This window comes from Crocuta crocuta, unplaced genomic scaffold (assembly GCF_008692635.1).
Source record: "Crocuta crocuta isolate KB4526 unplaced genomic scaffold, BGI_CrCroc_1.0 scaffold205, whole genome shotgun sequence".
NCBI lineage: Eukaryota > Metazoa > Chordata > Mammalia > Carnivora > Hyaenidae > Crocuta > Crocuta crocuta.
This window is the reverse complement of record NW_027530644.1, coordinates 223,718-240,923: the sequence shown is the minus strand read 5'-3', so window position 1 is coordinate 240,923 and position 17,206 is coordinate 223,718. Positions and strand designations below refer to the sequence as shown.

The 17,206-nt window shown below is 37.7% G+C and overlaps 1 protein-coding gene and 1 pseudogene across 1 annotated transcript in view; one reads left to right on the top strand and one right to left on the bottom strand.

Moving 5' to 3' along the window:
• Positions 1 to 5,465: 5,465 nt before the first annotated feature.
• On the top strand, positions 5,466 to 5,693 carry LOC144235535 (dolichyl-diphosphooligosaccharide--protein glycosyltransferase subunit TMEM258 pseudogene; annotated as a pseudogene).
• Positions 5,694 to 8,825: 3,132 nt separating this feature from the next.
• Positions 8,826 to 17,206, bottom strand: part of FAM83B (family with sequence similarity 83 member B) — an 86,429-nt gene continuing 78,048 nt past the window's right edge. Inside the window, exon 5 of the mRNA XM_077769071.1 lies at positions 8,826 to 13,341. Coding sequence (XP_077625197.1) covers positions 11,040 to 13,341 — 2,302 coding nt within the window. The 3' untranslated portion in view covers positions 8,826 to 11,039. The remainder of the gene's footprint in view (positions 13,342 to 17,206) is intronic.

Sequence of the window (17,206 nt, the reverse complement as noted above, 5' to 3'; positions counted from 1 at the left end):
CTTCATCTCAGGTCATGATCTCATGGCTCATGTGTTCGAGCCTCGTGTCCGGCTCTGGGCTGACAACTAGCTCAGAGCCTGGAGCCTGTTTCAGATTCTGTGTTTCCCTCTCTCTCTGACCCTCCCCTTTTCATGATCTCTCTCTCTCAGAAATAAAGTTAAAAAAACATAAAAAAATTGCATCAGAAGTATTGTCAGGTAAATGATGATAAACCTTTTTAGATTATATTGTATGGGTGAATGCTATTGATATAATTGTTCTAGAAATTATATGAAATTTCTGAAGTTTTGTTATGGCTTGGTATAACGTTATCACTTGTAATTCTAATTACTGAAATATTGCATGTCACAGAAATAACCAGATGTCCTTGCCAAATGCATTATAATAAACTCTCATCAGATATTTAACCTTGGCCATTTTTGAGTCCTTTGCAATTTACCATTATTGTTTTTGCTCTGATGCTCTTGCAAATGTATTTCAGCTTCAAGGATATTCATAGAAAGGACGTTTGACAAATACAGATGGTATCTCATACCCTTAAGATCATAAAACAACACTGGGTAAAGACTTGCAGGAACCAGTGGGAAACCTGGATTCAAATAGAACAAGAATTAACAACATGACAGTGAATGATCTGAGGAAGATGATTATAACTTTAGGACTTTTGTTTGAAATATTTACTGGTTCTATAATATTTGCTCTACCAGATTTAAGGAAACTTTTTCTCTTAAGATATCTATGGCTTGGGGTGCCTGGGTGGATCAGTTGGTTAAGCGTCTGACTTCAGCTCAGGTCATGAACTCACGGTTTGTGGGTTCAAGCCCCGCATCAGGCTCTGTGTTGACAGCTCAGAGCCTGGAGACTGTTTCAGATTCTGTGTCTACCTCTCTCTCTGACTCTCCCTTGCTCATGCCCTCTCTCCCAATCTCTCTCTCTCTCTCTGTCAAATAAAAAAAAAAAAAGATATCTATGGCTTACAGAAATTTGGCAAAATATTCCTTTGTAAACAAATATGAGACATTTCTGTTTCTCCCTACCTGATTCCTCCAGAATTTGGAAAGTCTCAGTACATATTCTCACTTTCAGGAAAGTTATAGCTATTTGCATAAGTTCAGTAAGAATCTGTTCTTCTTGTAAGAAGACACCATTGGAAACATCACATATTACCAAGGCTTTGACTGGAATGTAATATTTGAGAGAGACATGCATAGCCTCAAAAATGGCCAGACAGCTTTAAGGAACTAAAGCTGATTTTATGCAGCCAGTGGAAGCCCCTTAGAAAAATCAGACTGATACTACTTATCATGTTCTTGGGAGGCTTACCATTAATGGCCTTACAAGGTCATTTTCTGGCAGGCTTTGAAACCTTGGAAACCTTTGGACCTCAAGAAGAAAGGAAATAACCCAAATCTACAGGTATTGCAGACAAGTCTGATGGGAAGAATTTGGCTTGGCTTCTTGGCCTCAAAGGGCTGTTAAAAGTTCAATTTTAAATACTTTATAAAAGTTGCATCAAAGCAGATTTGAAAAACCTATATAGCCACTTTTCTTTCTGGGATCAAGGAAATAAAGTAGGCCAAGATTGTTAAAACTGGGCTTATTTTACAATTAGTCTTCATTTGGCTCTCTTTGGTGGAAATGAGGGTGATATTAGAAATTATCTGTTTCCGTTAACACAACTCTGTGAATTTAGATTCTAGCCCTGATTAACCGTCTTTGAGTGTTTGTTGTTTGTCTATAAAACTGGGCTGGATCCTGAATTCTTCTGGGTTCTTTAAATATTTGGCTATGACTCTCCAAACTAAGATTTCCAATATTCTTCTGTTCTTTTGACTTAGAATCATTGAGAACTTAAACCGCCCTGCGTCCCTGAAGCCCTACAGGCTGAAGACAGACAACTTGAAGTTAACTTCTGAGAAATTACCACAATGGCCATATTCAGACAATCTTCATGCCAGTTGCTGTATGGGCCACACGGAAAGATCACCAGAGACAGTCAAACTAAACCAGGAAAATCTATCAGACTGCACTGACTGCCCTCATCCCATCTGAAGATGCATTGAGTCAACATCTAAAAGCCATCTCACTGATAGCATTCAGCACTTGGACCCTGGAGCTATAATTTGCTGACTAACCTGTGCTTTTCTTTTCTTTTCTTTCCATTAGAAATGCCCCTTATTAAGTCTAACTGCTTGCACAATGTAGGCTTATTTGAAAGCCCATCTGTAGGATCACCTGTTGAAACAAGACAACTGTTTAACTGAACTGACCTATTCTCAAGACTAAGACTGGTTCAAGAGCTATGAAACAGGCCTCTTACCTAAGGTCCAGAACAGTACAGTTAAACTCCAGCTGAGAAGGAACAATGCTGGGGCGCCTGGGTGGTTCAGTTTGTTAACCGTCCAACTTTGGCCCAGGTCATGATCTCGCAGTTGGTGGGTTCAAGTCCCACATCAGGCTCTGTGCTGAATATTTGTCCAGAGCCTGGAGCCTGCTTCGGATTCTGTGTCTCCCTTTCTCTCTACCCCTCCTCTGCTCACACGGTGTCTCACTCTGTCTCTCAAACATAAAATTAAAAAAGAGGGGACAATGATGATGTTAAGGGGAAAAAATCTTGCCAAAAGGGGAGAATGTTAATTTGTAACCACAACACAAGGACTTCTGGTGATAATTTATGCCAGATATGGGACAGATTTGTGTGGCTGACTCCCCATGAAGCTAGATTAAGTCAGGGGCTCCACTATGCCAGAATTAGCTAATCATACCAAATATCATGTTTAAGTGACCCAACACTCAGTCTTGAGGAAATGTTAGATAACTGGTTCAGTTCTAAAATTCTTGTTTTAAACTTAGTTTAATGTTTCTAGCTAAGACATTAGCCTTTTTACTGTTAACATATTTACTATATAAATTAAGTTCTTATTGTGGGCACCAGTCTACTCAGACTTGAACTAAGCTAATGATGGTCAAACGTCTGGATACTATAAATAATCCATACAGTTCTGTATAATGTTTGGCTGTTTTTACCCAGACATCATGAGTTACCTCAGGCTACAAAATTCCTAAACTTTAGCAAATGTAGAAGTTTGAAGATGGTTATCCTTTTTAGGACATGTCTGCCTCATTTATCCCAATAGGCACAAACATTCCTAGTGCCCTGGGACAAAGAGATACTTGGTCACCATTGTCTGCCATAGGCTGCAATTTGACAAAGAGGGGAACTGTGCACTAAAACTGCCATAGGTAACTGATGTCAGCTTCTGGGAATTTGTCAAGTGACCTCAAGGAGATAGCAAAAACAGGCAGAACCAGAAAACTAGTTAAGCAGAGGCATGTAGGCAGTACTTTTGGACCATTAAATACTATTAAAAACAACAACAACAAGAAACCCATAATATATTGAGAAGACCTAAGGGTCTTGCTCTCCTGTCTGTGTGGAAATCAGGATACCCTAACTTTTGTAAACGTAACCAAATATACCTTGTGACACTCACGTATTTGGAGAACTGCTTGCAAGCATGAATCTCCCTTTCCCCTTTTTGTATATATCACCCCCTGTAGCTAACAAGCTTCAGAGCAGTTCCTCAAAGCAATTTGAAAAACTGTTTGCTGGGCTCTGGTTCTCAGTGAGACAACAAAACATTTACTAGCCTATTTTGAGGTTGGCTTGCTTTCAGTTGACATCCCACTTATAAAAACACATCCAATTCTGGGCTTTACTGTAGAATCTTATTAACTAGAATATTTGTTTTAATGTAATGAATATCTAACTTAGTAGTGAACTAAAATAAAATTTTGGTAGTTTGTAAAGCAAACACATACACACACACACACACACCAAAAAGCTTTCTTTAAAAAAATGTTGTTTACCAGGGGAGTCTGGCTAATTCTGTCTGTTAAGTGATGGACTCTTGATTTTGACTCAGGTCACAATTTCATGGTTCATGGAGCCTTAGGCTCCATGCTAGGCGTGGAGCCTGCTTAGGATTCTCTCTCCTCCTCTCTCTCGGCCTCTCCCTCCAGCTGGAGCACTTGCTCCCTCTCTCTCTCTCAAAAAATAGAGTGAAAAATAAAAATTATGGTCTATTAAACCTAGTAGAATGTGCCTGGTAATCGAGACACATAAAGACTGTTAAAAATTTTTATTCCTATAGCTAGAAAAACAGTGTAAAGGTAAAATGTGTTGGTATCAGGATATACCCTGAAAGTTGTTGTCGAAAATAAGTCCCTAATTAAAGGTTCTTGTTTTTGTTTTTGTTTTTTGAGGGGGCGGTTGGCTTCTCCCCCATTCATATCTAATGAAAACAGTGGAGACCATTCTATCAAATTCATTTTGTGAATTTTGTCATAAACACTTTATGTTTTGTTGTGGCTATGTGATAGATATGACTTGTATTTCCCAACCCATTCTAGTTCAATAATAAGGGAGCAGTGAGTTCCCGTCTAAACCTGTTCTGGTGGAATTTCCATCCCTCCTAATTTCCCAGTGTATATGTTCTAGGTGTCCCTAGAGGGTTTTACGATCGTGGCTTCCTCATGGTACCTATTCTTTTCTGCTCTGGCCCTCTGTGGTAACGTGGTCACACTACAAGTGGTAGATGTACCTCATTGTTGCTCACCAGGGTCTGTAGTTGTAGCTATAAGTTAACATTAAGTTAACATTAAAAGGCTGCTGCTGAAAATGGAAGGCTGTGTGCTGAGGGTCACGGTGAGGGCTCCTGTGGTGGCGGCCCTTGACACCTGACTCTCCAAGTAGCATCCTTGGAGATTTTAGAGAAGCCACTCTTCTGTTACAGTCCCACATAGACGACTGACCTTGCTTGACAATCTGAATGACTTTACACAGTTATGCTTCCTTCTCTTGTGTGCCGATTGTCTCTGAACTGAATTTGAACAGCTCTACTCTATTTTCCTTCAGAATGAATTCTTCATCAGGGGTTTCCTTTCCTTCCAGTATATGTATTCTCAAAAGACTAAACTTGTTGGATCTGTAAAGATGTCCAGATCGCAGGGTAAATGTGGCAGAAATTTAAGCTAGGACTCTTGCTGCATTTACCCATCCGTGTTTTTTAGTACAAATGGCTATATAGAGATCTATAAAATGTACATTTTAATGAATGGATTTATCTAATTATAGTTAAGGAAATGATTGGATTCATACACAGACTATTTATCAGGCATCTCTTCTGTGCACTTTGCTAGGCACTAGGAGTACATCAAGGCACAAATTTGGACAGACTTTGGGTAAGCATATACATTTTTGCTGTTAGTTTGGGCTATTCTTAAAATGCTCATGAAAACTTGCTGCAGCATCTGATTACCCAGACATCTCATTTTTTTCTTACATTGATATTCTACTATAACCTGCATACTTGGAATAAAGTAGGTTCCCAGTATGTTAGGTGAAAAATGAGCCAGATTGGATCCCAGGGGCAGAGCAGTGGATTCCCCTGGGCCTGGCAAAATGGAGCTTGAGGCCGTGACCAGATGCACCAGCCCAGTGAACCTGGCTGTCTCCCTGCATCTGACTGTGGTGCTGCTGACCATTTGCAGTTCTTCGCTTAGTTTTCTTTATGAGGTGCCAAGTACAGTCAGGGTATCTGCAAGGAGTGCTTCATCTCCTCGGTTGCCTTGCTCTTTACGGGCCTTGGAGTCCTGCTTCTTACTGCTCAGGGTAGCCATCTACATTTGAGCTCCCAAGGGTTCTGACCAGAAGACTTCATGGAATTCCACTTTTGTAAATTAATTTTTACTACTGCTGGAAGCATCCGACCTGCTGTTCACAATAAAGGCAGATGTGTGACCATAAAAAAAAAAAAAAAGGGCCAGACTGTTGAAACAGATTATGGGAGAAATGTCCAATTTGACATGCTGCATTTTCTTTGTTAACTCGGGAGTTTTCCTGTCTATATCTCTTGCTTCAGTTTCTTCCTGCTTTCACCTCAGGTAATTTCACCTCATGTAATTCTTCCCCACAGGCAGCACACACACTCACCCCTTTCAGTCCCCTTTCATGTTTAGTCCAGTTACCTCGGGTTGGTCTTTAGCATGGTCACAAAAGTAAAACCTTATCCATTTTCCTTACCATCCCATTGAACTAGGTTTTTCTTAAACATCCATATTTATGGTAAATGGGGGAAAATACAAGATTTCTCCTTAAAATTAAAGTAACCTACTTAAATTATACTTACCTATATTTGTCTTTAAAACACTATTCAATTCCCAATACACAGTATTGAATTGCATCTTAATCTATGATATGAAGGCGTTTTTCTTCCTAGGAAAAATGCATTTTGAGTTTTAAATAACTTTCAGACTCTAGGTTATTTAATGTCACTAACTGATCTAGTATAAATGTACCTTAAGAATATTTTACTCAAACTAAATGCTAAAACATTATGCAAAGGTCAGCTATTCATTTTTTTTAACAAAATTGTCTCTATTTTTCAAAGTGCCAAGTTATTTAAAATAGCTATATATTCCAGTAGAAACAGAAATAGAGAATGAATGTATATGATATTGTGTTTAAGGGAGAGTACTGTCACTGGTTATCCAATATGGATAAACTATTGTATGAAATCTAATTGCTAATCAAAAATAAAAACTAAAAGTGTTCAGGATATTATTTCAAAATTCATAAGTAAATATTAAAAGTGTGCAAAAAATTTAAATTCATGATATAAGCTAAATAAAAACATGTTCTTAAATGGAGAAATACATATATATGAAGATAAAAAACAAACAACATACAATATATTGATGTTTGTACAAAATTAGTTAATATTTATTTATTAGATCTAAAACCAGGCTAATTTGGAAGAATATTTCTTTGCCAACATTTATGTATATAAAAATTGACTCTTTGGTTTATAATTTCATCCTTTTCATTTTAAATATTCTAGAACAAAACTGAATATTAAGATAAACTTTTTTTAAAAAACATTATCACATGTAGTTAGGGTGAAACAATGATTCTACTTTCCATCCCTTGGCCATAGTCACATTGAATCAACAGATACTCATGAAAGACAAATATCTGCAGAGTAATAGCTGAATAACTGGACAATCTTGAGTATAGTTATAGTTGAATGTAGCCGGAGTTCAACTTCTTCCTTGCTTATCTAGATCACAATAGATGTCATCTTGATTAAACAAGGTATTTGTTTCCATAAAAAATAGACTGCCAACATATACCCATTACTCAATATGCCACATTAGAAACGTGGCTAATCCCAATCACTATAGTAGAGAGATACCAGCATGTTCAGGATACAAGCACTTCAGCTATTCTGCAGACATCTGCCAAATCTGCTTTGAAATCGTACCTATTTTCTTGAGTTTCTGCTTACAAACTAATGTATTATGTAGACAGTAAAAACTGCCTTACCAAACTGTAATATGAAAGTACATCTAAGTGCCATTATCTTTCCAATATTAATATGGGGAGCAAAAGAAAGTGTTTTGCTTGAAATGATTACATCTATGAAGTTTGAAAGCATCTGTCTGAAACTTAAACTCTGAGTAAATTATTTGAAGTATTATGTGCTTAATCAGTCCCAATCCTGAGGAATTTCTCAGCCATAGAAACTTTGGGAAGTATAGATTCTGAAATACAGAGGTTTCTGGAGAAAAAAAATAAATAAATGGGGGGAAAAAGGCAGAGGAAAAGAAATCTGTACAAAAGCCCAAGCTACTTGTCACAGGTAGATGAAATAAAGCATCATGCACTTCTCAATTCCACTAGGAAGAGGAGGGATTCAGGGACTATTTAAAAGCTATCTATGTTTCCAGAAATGATGGCAGTGACTGTACAAAAAAAAACAACAGGCCTTTGCTTGTAATTAAACATGATTAAAACTAGTCTATGTAATTTCAGCTTCAAAGTTACCCTGCTCTACATTTTAGAGCTTCCAATTTCAGAGCTGCCTAAAGACAATTAGCCCATTATCCTCTTAGCCTTGAAAAATGCCCCATCTAACAGACAAAGAATGGGTAATATAAAGTCAATTTGGTTTGGTTAACTATGGGTTCTACCTTTGGTAAGTGGGTAAAGGACTATGGTTCAGAATTACAAAAGTGACATTTTCTAAGAGCAAAATGAAAAATATCTTTCATTCACTGGATTCCAATTCTAATGCTTTTTAATAATTTGATACTAACATATGAAGATTATACACTGCCAGAGGACTCTAAAACCTAACCCACTAGCAATTAGATTTTTTTCATTGCAACTGAATTTCTTATCTGATTAAAAGGAAATGCACATTCCAAAGGTCATTTTAAAAATGCAAAATATTTGTAAATACAACTGGCTACTTTGCCTGTGAAAAATAACTTTCTTTCTCAATTTTATTTTTATACTATTTAGGAAGTGTGCCAAATGTACAATCTATTACACACAGCTTTCCAAAACAATGGGACTCTTATAAGATTATAACAATAATATTATGAGAGTCTTTAAAACCCATTTTTATGAATAATGTTAAACTGAATTTATATTTTGGATTTGTGTTTATAAAATGCTATTGCTGTACAGTTACTGGTATATTTCTACAATTTGTAAAGATAGAGCAAAGAAGAGAGACCACTTTCAGGAAAGCTTCCTCAATCAAAACAAAGTATGGGATGGTTTACTACTAAAACTACAGGGGGCACCTGGGTGGCTCAGTGGGTTGAGCATCTGACTTTGGCTCAGGTCAAGATCTTGTGGTTTATGAGTTCAATACCCCACATCGGGCTTGCTGGTGTCAGTACAGAGCCAGCTTTGGTCTTCTGTCCTCCACCCTCAACCCACCCCTCTCCTGCTCACTCTCACTCAAAAAAAAAAAAAAAAAAAAAAAAAAGGAAAAAGAAAATGGTATTAAAAACACAGGCTTTTGTGTTCACACCCCATTTTGTGTTTAAACCCAGTTCTACCAATTCAGAGCCATACATCTCAGAAGATTTTGGAACTTCTCTGAGGATTAGTTTTCTCATTTGCAAAAAAGGACGTACTTACTTCACAGGGCCATTGTGAAGAAGTAAGGAGATAACATATTTAACACTGAGTTCCATTCCCTGCTGAGCTTTCTCACCCAGTGGACTGCTTTCCCTAGCACATACACAGGTTAAACTCACTTATGGTTCCTTTTCCTTCTTTTCGTTGTCACAGGTTAACCAGCACAAGATCAAAATGGTGGTCTAACAATTAAAACTGGCCTGCTAAGTTACAATCAGAAATAAATGTCAATTTCATTTCCTATCTCACCTACTATGATTATTTTAAGCCCCACTGTATCCTTCTTATCTGGTGGAATTCAACTAAACCTTTCTTAGCTGATTACTGTTGAAGCAGAAAACATAAACATTCTCTCATTTAATTCTCAATAGTTCAGGTGAGGCCAATGTTGAACTCATTTGGGAGGAAACGGGATGTGACTGCATGTTAGACACTAGAGTACCATTATCTTTTAACTGTGTGAGTTGGGGCCTTACCTCTCTGAGTCTCAAAGTTTCATTTATCACCTTAATCATCACCTACAAATAATGAGGACGAAGCTAAAATAATTGTTGTGGGAACTATAGGTTCTAGCTGAAGACCTGGTCTATAAAAGTGCTCAATAAATGTTAGGTTTATTTTCTCTACTGTCATGTCTTCTCTCATCATGTTATCATGCTATTTTAATACTACGGAAAATTATTCTAATGACTGGTATTTTAATGCTGTTTTTTTTTTTTAATTTAATGACACAGACATTATTTGACTAAGCCCTGATTTTTTAAAACAACATACTGCTCCACACTGCAGCTCAGAAGGTGTTATATAAGATATTTAAAGTCTTACAAAAACACTTTACACTTCTCAAATGATGCATTGTTTCTTGAATTCTGTACTTTCTGGATGAAGTAAAGATAAGTTAAATCTCTTTAACAGACACGGGGCTTTAATTTCATTACTCTAAAAAAGGCAAAGGGTATCTTATGCTTTATAGCATAACCAAATTAAGATATCATCACCAAATTAAGATATTGAAGGAGTTAAAACTTTCAACCAGGCTTCATAGTCATGGAAGAATGGGGCCAGATATCACTTCTCAGGTTCATCACGGAACTTTTATGAAAACAGTATGCAGTCAGATTGTTTGGCACAAATTACATTTGGCACAGTGTAAAAAAGAGCAAAGACTTTTATAAGCAAAACATCTAAGCTTTGTCCTGCTACTCTTAAGATAAAAATTTATGCAGAAGTTTAGAATTCAAGTTTCCCAAATATCTGTTGCTTGCTCCAAGTTTCAAAGAAAGAATGCTTATAACAGTTCAGCAGTTCCCTGGTGACTGGAGTATAGGCTTCCTTGGTCCAGAGTGCAAAGAAACAACACCTGGAAGGTTTTTTAAAAAAAAATTAGGAACAGAAATTCCTACCAGGTGCTACATGAGTTTGACAGTCTGCAAACACTGAAGTCAAAATGAAAGATGTGCTGACCTACATGACTTAAATTGTATTGTTGCTGCCTAACCGGTCACATATGTTCCACAGGAAAATAAAACATTAATGAAATAGAACAAGTTACCCTGTAGAATTTAAAGGTAATTAAAACCCAAAAAGGCTTTGTCCTATTTTCTCATAATGTGAAGCTACGAAAACCCATAAAGATATATTATAAAGGGCCACTGAGATATATTCTGATCCTTTTTTAAAGGGAAAGGGTTTGGAACAAATGCTTAAAATCCATACACCATGTCTCCACTAAAGTTTCTATCTGAGACTTAAAAAGATCTTCAGTCTGAAGAAAACAGTTTACATTTTTTTTACCACTACCATTTAAAAACCATGTGTATAGAGGCATTCCATCTACACTGTAATGAAGCACAACTAATTTTATCACACAGAACTTTACTGTATATATTAGTACCCTGGCAAACATTTATATCATATCCCCAAACTCTGCCCTTCTAGAAATCTATTGGCATGTTACAAAAACTACCCACAGTGTTCTCTGGACACAAACTTATAGTTACTGTCATTTGTATTTTTAAAACTATTTGATGTTACAGTATTTCATTTATTTTTGTGTATGAAGTTTCCAAACTTCTGCATAAATCCTCGGAACTTGTTTTCATTTGGCTGGTATGAGTGGTACACACCAGTGTTGTAGTTAAGCAGTGGGCTGGACCTGCCGTAACTATTGCCCAAAGTTGTGGATTTTATTTCTGGGCGGTGCACACCAGTATTTGGCAGGTTGCTTGCTGGCTGAATAGAGCTTTCAATCTTATAAAACGGCTCAAAACGACTGTAAATGCGCCTATCGGTTGAATGAGATCTTAGAAGCTCACTGGACTTTTGCCTTGGAGAAGAAGCTGGTTTTCTTTCAGGAGCCAGAACTGTATTAGCCTCCTTCGAATCTTGGTACTGGATCTGTTCGGTGTTAAATCGAGGGGCAGAAGCATCACCTGCCCTTTCCAAGAACTTGTTTTCAACTGGACCTGAAGAAGGTATTGTTTTACTACTTTCATCGGATGGAGAACTGATCCCCTGACATGGGCTAACAGTTACGTCTTCCTTACTCTTATGAATACTGCCTTGAGAGTTTGATGAGGAAGAACGCTTTCTTCTAGGAGATGAATCAACTTTTGGTTCTGACTTCTTTGGTTTTTGATTCTCTTCGGTCTCCGAAACTAATGTGTCAGAACTACTGCACATTCTATAAAAGGCAGGGGCTTTATTTTTGGATAGATTTTCTTTCTTCTCTGGGGTAAGGCTAAGTAATGACCTTAACTTCTGAGAGCCCTTTTTCAAAAAACTTGGCGAACCTTTAACTTCCTTCTTTGAAGGGAGTTCTTTGCTAGGTTCATCTTTATTCATTTCGAGCAAAGCAGCAATGGAAATTGACTTGGTAGTAGTGCCACTCGGAGGGTCTCTCTTGATGGCCTCCCTGTCCTCTTCCATGCTCTGGGTCACATTGTGCATGCTCTTAGAACTTTTCAGCAAATCCTCTTTGGGTTTCTCTGGTTGTCTACCTCGATTCCTGGTAAGCGTACTATACACATAATGCTTATTGTGTCCATGATCTAAATTGGCTTTTGAGTGGTCAAAGAATGGGAAACTTCGCCTTTTGAGCAGATTCTCATTTTGTTGACTCTTTAGATTTTCTGTCTGCTTATTTGAACACAAGGATGTATATAAATAGTTGTTTGACTCTGTATGGCCATTTGTAGTTTGATGCGAGCCTGCTGAGTGGTTTTCGGGAACCTGCAAGGTGTGCATTTTGGGTGCCTCGGACTGCAGTGGGAGCTTTGGGGTTGATTCTGGCAAGGGCTTGTCTGTCATATGCTGTACACTCATAGGGGTGTCCGGGACCTCCTTAGGTGTGTCACTTCCCTGGGAACCGACGACAGTTGAATTTGAGGAGCCAGTTGTACAACTGCTAACTTCTTGCTGCTCAGGTAAAGTCGGTTTAAATACAAAAGAGGAACGAAGCCGAGAATGAGTATAAAGAGCGTTGGCTTTCACGTTTTCAGAACTATCGTAGCCCTCAAACCGGTCACCTAGAGCCGATCCATTTGAATCAGGTGCAGCTTCTGAATGATCATTTAAGTAGGATTCAATTCTCCAGTTACGCAAGAACGACTTTGTGGTATGTTCAAGGGTTGGCATTCGTTGTTGCAAAAAGCGAATATGATTATCTGTCCCGTTAAAAGACCTCCGTACATTTGAGTTCCTTTCTGCAAGATTGGTTGTTTTTCTCTGGGCAAGCCGATCAGCAAAACTCTGGGCAGGTGTGTTACGGTGGCCTGCATAGCCGCCTCGTGATGAGGACGCCACACTCAGACTATCTGAAGGCTTCTTCCAATTACCTGGAGGATTAACATTTCGATTCAGAGCCCTGTTAAGCAGCAGGTATGGTGGTGTTTCTGGCTGTTCCCCGGCATAACTATGCCTCTTCCAATTTTCATTTATTTGACTGGATTGATACTGACGGACTGTATTTGGACCATTAAAATGTGGAATAAAATGAGGCTTGTAGCCATGATTTCTTATGCCGTATCTGTCGTGCTCATTTAGAGTATATATCCCTCTGTTTTTGAAGTAACTGGAGTCTAGTTTATGAATTTTGTCCTGTCTGCCAAAAAGGTTTCTTTGGCTGGAAACAGAAGCTAGTGAGGAAACTGAACGCTGGTAGGTGCCATTCTCCCAGAGTGCTTTGCCATGCTTCACCCTTGCTGATTCTTCCTGAGCGAATGAACTGGGGACACAGGATCTGGCATAGAGAGTTCTAAATTCTTCATCGAAGGACTCAACAAGTTGTCCTGTGATTATCTGAACCATGCTGAGGTGAGCTTTTTCAAATGACCACATGTAGCTGAAAAAGAATCAAAATTGGAAAATTTTATTTTTGCTATTAAAGGATTAATGACAATATATAAATCTACTAAGCAAAATATGTCATTTTATATCAACAAGAGTATTTTTGTCTGTTTTCTTCAGGCCAAAATTTAGAACATTGTTAATCATTACATGTTTGCAGTACCTATACATCCATACTCCCACATTCATATTTAAACATTTTTAATGTATATTTTTGAGAGAGAGAGAGCAACAGAGTGTGAGTGGGGGAGGCGCAGAGAGAGAGAGGGAGACACAGAATCCGAAGCAGGCTCCGGAGTTTGAGATGTCAGCACAGAGCCCAGCACGAGGCTCCAATTCATGAACTGCAAGATCATGACCTAAGTGGGAGCCATATGCTTAACGGACTGAGCCATGAGCCACACAGGCACCAGCTTCCTTTCATATTTTAAATAACAAAGCAACTCAAGTCCTGGCTTTGAATCTACCCATAATTTCTGACATCACTTTCTAGAAGTCCAAAGAAAAGCTTGCTGTGCATTCTGCATCATTGCCTACTAAGATGTTATGGAATAAAAAATAATGTATTTTATATACAGCATCCTGGCAGGGTGCAAACAAGTCAGTATCAGAGGGAAGGATGGGGACCTGGCTTCTGCTGTGCTATCTACCCATATGGGCTTGGGCCTCAGTTTCCTCATGTCCAAAATGCTAGCATAATCCTACCATTCCTTATAGTTGTAGCATGTTATAAAGCAAGATAGGTCTTTGCTAATGCATGCACTTTATCTCTATGGCTTCCTCAGTAAGTGTACTTTGGGAAGCCAGGGCTTTGGGATGCCAATTAAGATCTTTTAATATAAAATACAATTTCTAGGAAATTAAAAATTTGTAACTACTTTATAGTACTTTGTGGAATTTCTACAATTTAAAAATGAAAGTTGGAATTTCATATAAAAGTTTAAATCTGCCATGTAAAAATTTAGATAATGTAACACAGAGTCACTGAGGTAAAACAGAAATCACTAATATGCTATGTATCAAATACTGTCTATGATATAATAGGGGTTAATAAAGGAAAAAGGAGACAGACACTCCCTACAATGAAGGACCTTACTGTTTAGAAGGAACACAGTAACAAAGGCCGATGAAAATACTAAGAGAGTGTGCAGAGTAAGAATTTAAAATACACAAAATGTTATAAAGAGTGTACAACTTAAGAATCTTATTATTCTCGGGCACCTGGGTGGCTCAGTCGGTTAAGCGTCTGACTTCGGCTCAGGTCATGATCTTGCGGTTGGTGGGTTCGAGCCCTGCATCAGGTTCTGTGCTGGCAGCTCAGAGCCTAGAGCCTGTTTCAGATTCTGTGTCTCCCTCTCTCTCTCTGCCCCTCCCCTGCTCATGCTCTGTCTCAAAAATAAAAACTATAAAAAATTTTAAAAAAGAATCTTATTATTCTGATATGCTGAATTTTATCTAGTATGCTTATTGAAAGCATGGTATGAGAATCATTTACCAGGTTCCCTTTTTGTACAGATGTGTGGGCCACCAGGCTAACTTAAAATAAATGATACAATGTGGATCATTAAAGGAATTTTCAACCCCATTGCAGATATGAATACAAAATTTGGGTGAAAGAGCAAATAAAGGAATGAACAGTCAGCTATCACATATGAGAAAAACCCCGGAGATAAGTAGGGGTTAGATCCTATTCGGACAGAGACCAGATAACCGAGAAGTTCAAACCCAAAAGGCGTGGAACAGTTTATGTGGAAGAAGAAACATATAGGAAAAGAAAGGAAGCAGGAATGGCCATGTTTTTGTTGAATGGAGAGAACAAATTCTGTTTTGCTGAAGTAAAGAATTTATATAAAAGACTGATGAACAAGGTGTGGGGATTCTTGAAAGCAAAGCAGAATGTCTGTGTAGGATTTGTTTCCAAATTTGGATCAATTAAAATAAAAAGATGGTTGAGGACTGATTTTTTTTCCAGGAGCTCTTTGCAATGCAGACATGAAGGATGAGGCACTGAATATACTGTGATGAGTAAAAGAATTGACATAAGGTGATAAGAGCCTAAACCAGGGTAGAAATTGGAATGAAGAGTAAGAATGTTGAGCCAGTAATAAGAAGACAGGGCTGGAATATCTGCACATCCTAAGGGATGTATATAGTTTATGAAATAAAATAATCTCCAGGTGTTGAGCTTAGGAAGCTGACAAGGTAATGGTATTGGGGAATATGTTATAACCGGAAAAGTGTGCCTGCTTTGGTAAATCAGAAAACAATACTGTAGTATCACTGCACATAACAGAAAAACACTCAAGGGTAAATATTCAATTTAAAAATTAGTCTCTGGAAATGCTGAAACAGCCCCAAATAAAAGAGCTATTTTACTGACATTCAGAGAACTTCCTATAAAACTGTCGGGACTCTGGCCAATCACTCTTCTGTAAATCCAACAGTTGATAGGCATTTCCCATACAATTTCAAATTCAAATAAGCATTTCAATTTCAAATAAGCATTTGAGTCCCTTATCAATACTTATCAAAATATGAGCAGACATTTAATGAAAGTTTAGAAGATAGCTTATAAAGCTTAAAATCTTAGGTGCAAAACAGAGATCAAAACAAACAGGAGAAAGACAAATGGAGGAAACAGAAAACGCATAAGTGAGAATGTGTATAAAAACAAAGACACAGAAAAAACTATAGTCACGGTCTTCAAAGCAATAGACATCATGCATCTATAATAAAACACAAACAGGATGCTTTGAAATGGTACAATTTGCAGATATTCAAAATATTTGACAACAAAATTTAAAAACTTTAATGTTATTTATTTTTGAGAGACAGAGATTTTGAGACAGAGAGACAGAGAGAGAGAGAAAACGAACAAGCAGGGGAAGAGCAGAGAGAGGGAGACACAGAATCCAAAGCAGGCTCCAGCCTCTGAGCTGTCAGCACAGAGCCCAATGAGGGGCCTGAACCCACAAACCAGAAGATCATGACCTGAGCCAAAGTCGGACACTTAACCAACTGAGCCACCCAGGTGCCCCGACAGCAAATTTTTTTTTAAGTTCTAATAGATATATCAGAATAAACAATTGAGAAAATCCTCCAGACAGTACAATTCTACCCACTCCCAGATATCAAATCATAGGAAAAAAAGAATACAATGGAAGTAGATGTCCAGCTAATAGTAAGAATTCCAGAGAGAGAGAGACAATAGAGACAACTGAGGAGAAGAAATGATCAAAGAATACGTGAGAATATGTTCCAGAATTGAAAGACATGAGTACTTGGATTGCTCAGAACAATAAATAAAAAAAAGACCTAGATCTAGAAACATAATAAATTTGAGAATAGCAGGGAATAGAAGAGAAACCTTAGACATTTCTGGAAAGGAAAAAAAAAAAGTTACATAAAAATAACAACTCTTTGAGACTTCTCAACAGCAAGTTTGACTGCCAGTCAATGTCTTTCATATGTGGAGGAAAGAATGATTCAGCTTAGAGTTCCATCTCCAGTTAAGCCATTAACCCCCTAAAATGATAAATTTCTGGACTTAAAAACAATTCCATGCTGATGGAAAGTATTCTTGAGCAAATGAGAGAAAAACTAGGACTTAAAAACAAAAAAGAAGAAAAATGGCATTAAAAGATGGGATATATTAAGGATGGGATATAAGAAAATGTGGCTCAAACTACCCAGGAATACAGGAAATTGCAGAACCTCAGCAGTTTCCAGGTTAAAGAACTGCTAGTCCAGATTGGACATGACAGACTGTTGACAGTAACTGAGCATTTGGAAAAGTTGTTCAAGTGCTAAGAAATCTTCAATATTAACTGGAAAATAAATCGGAATAGATAAATAGAAAA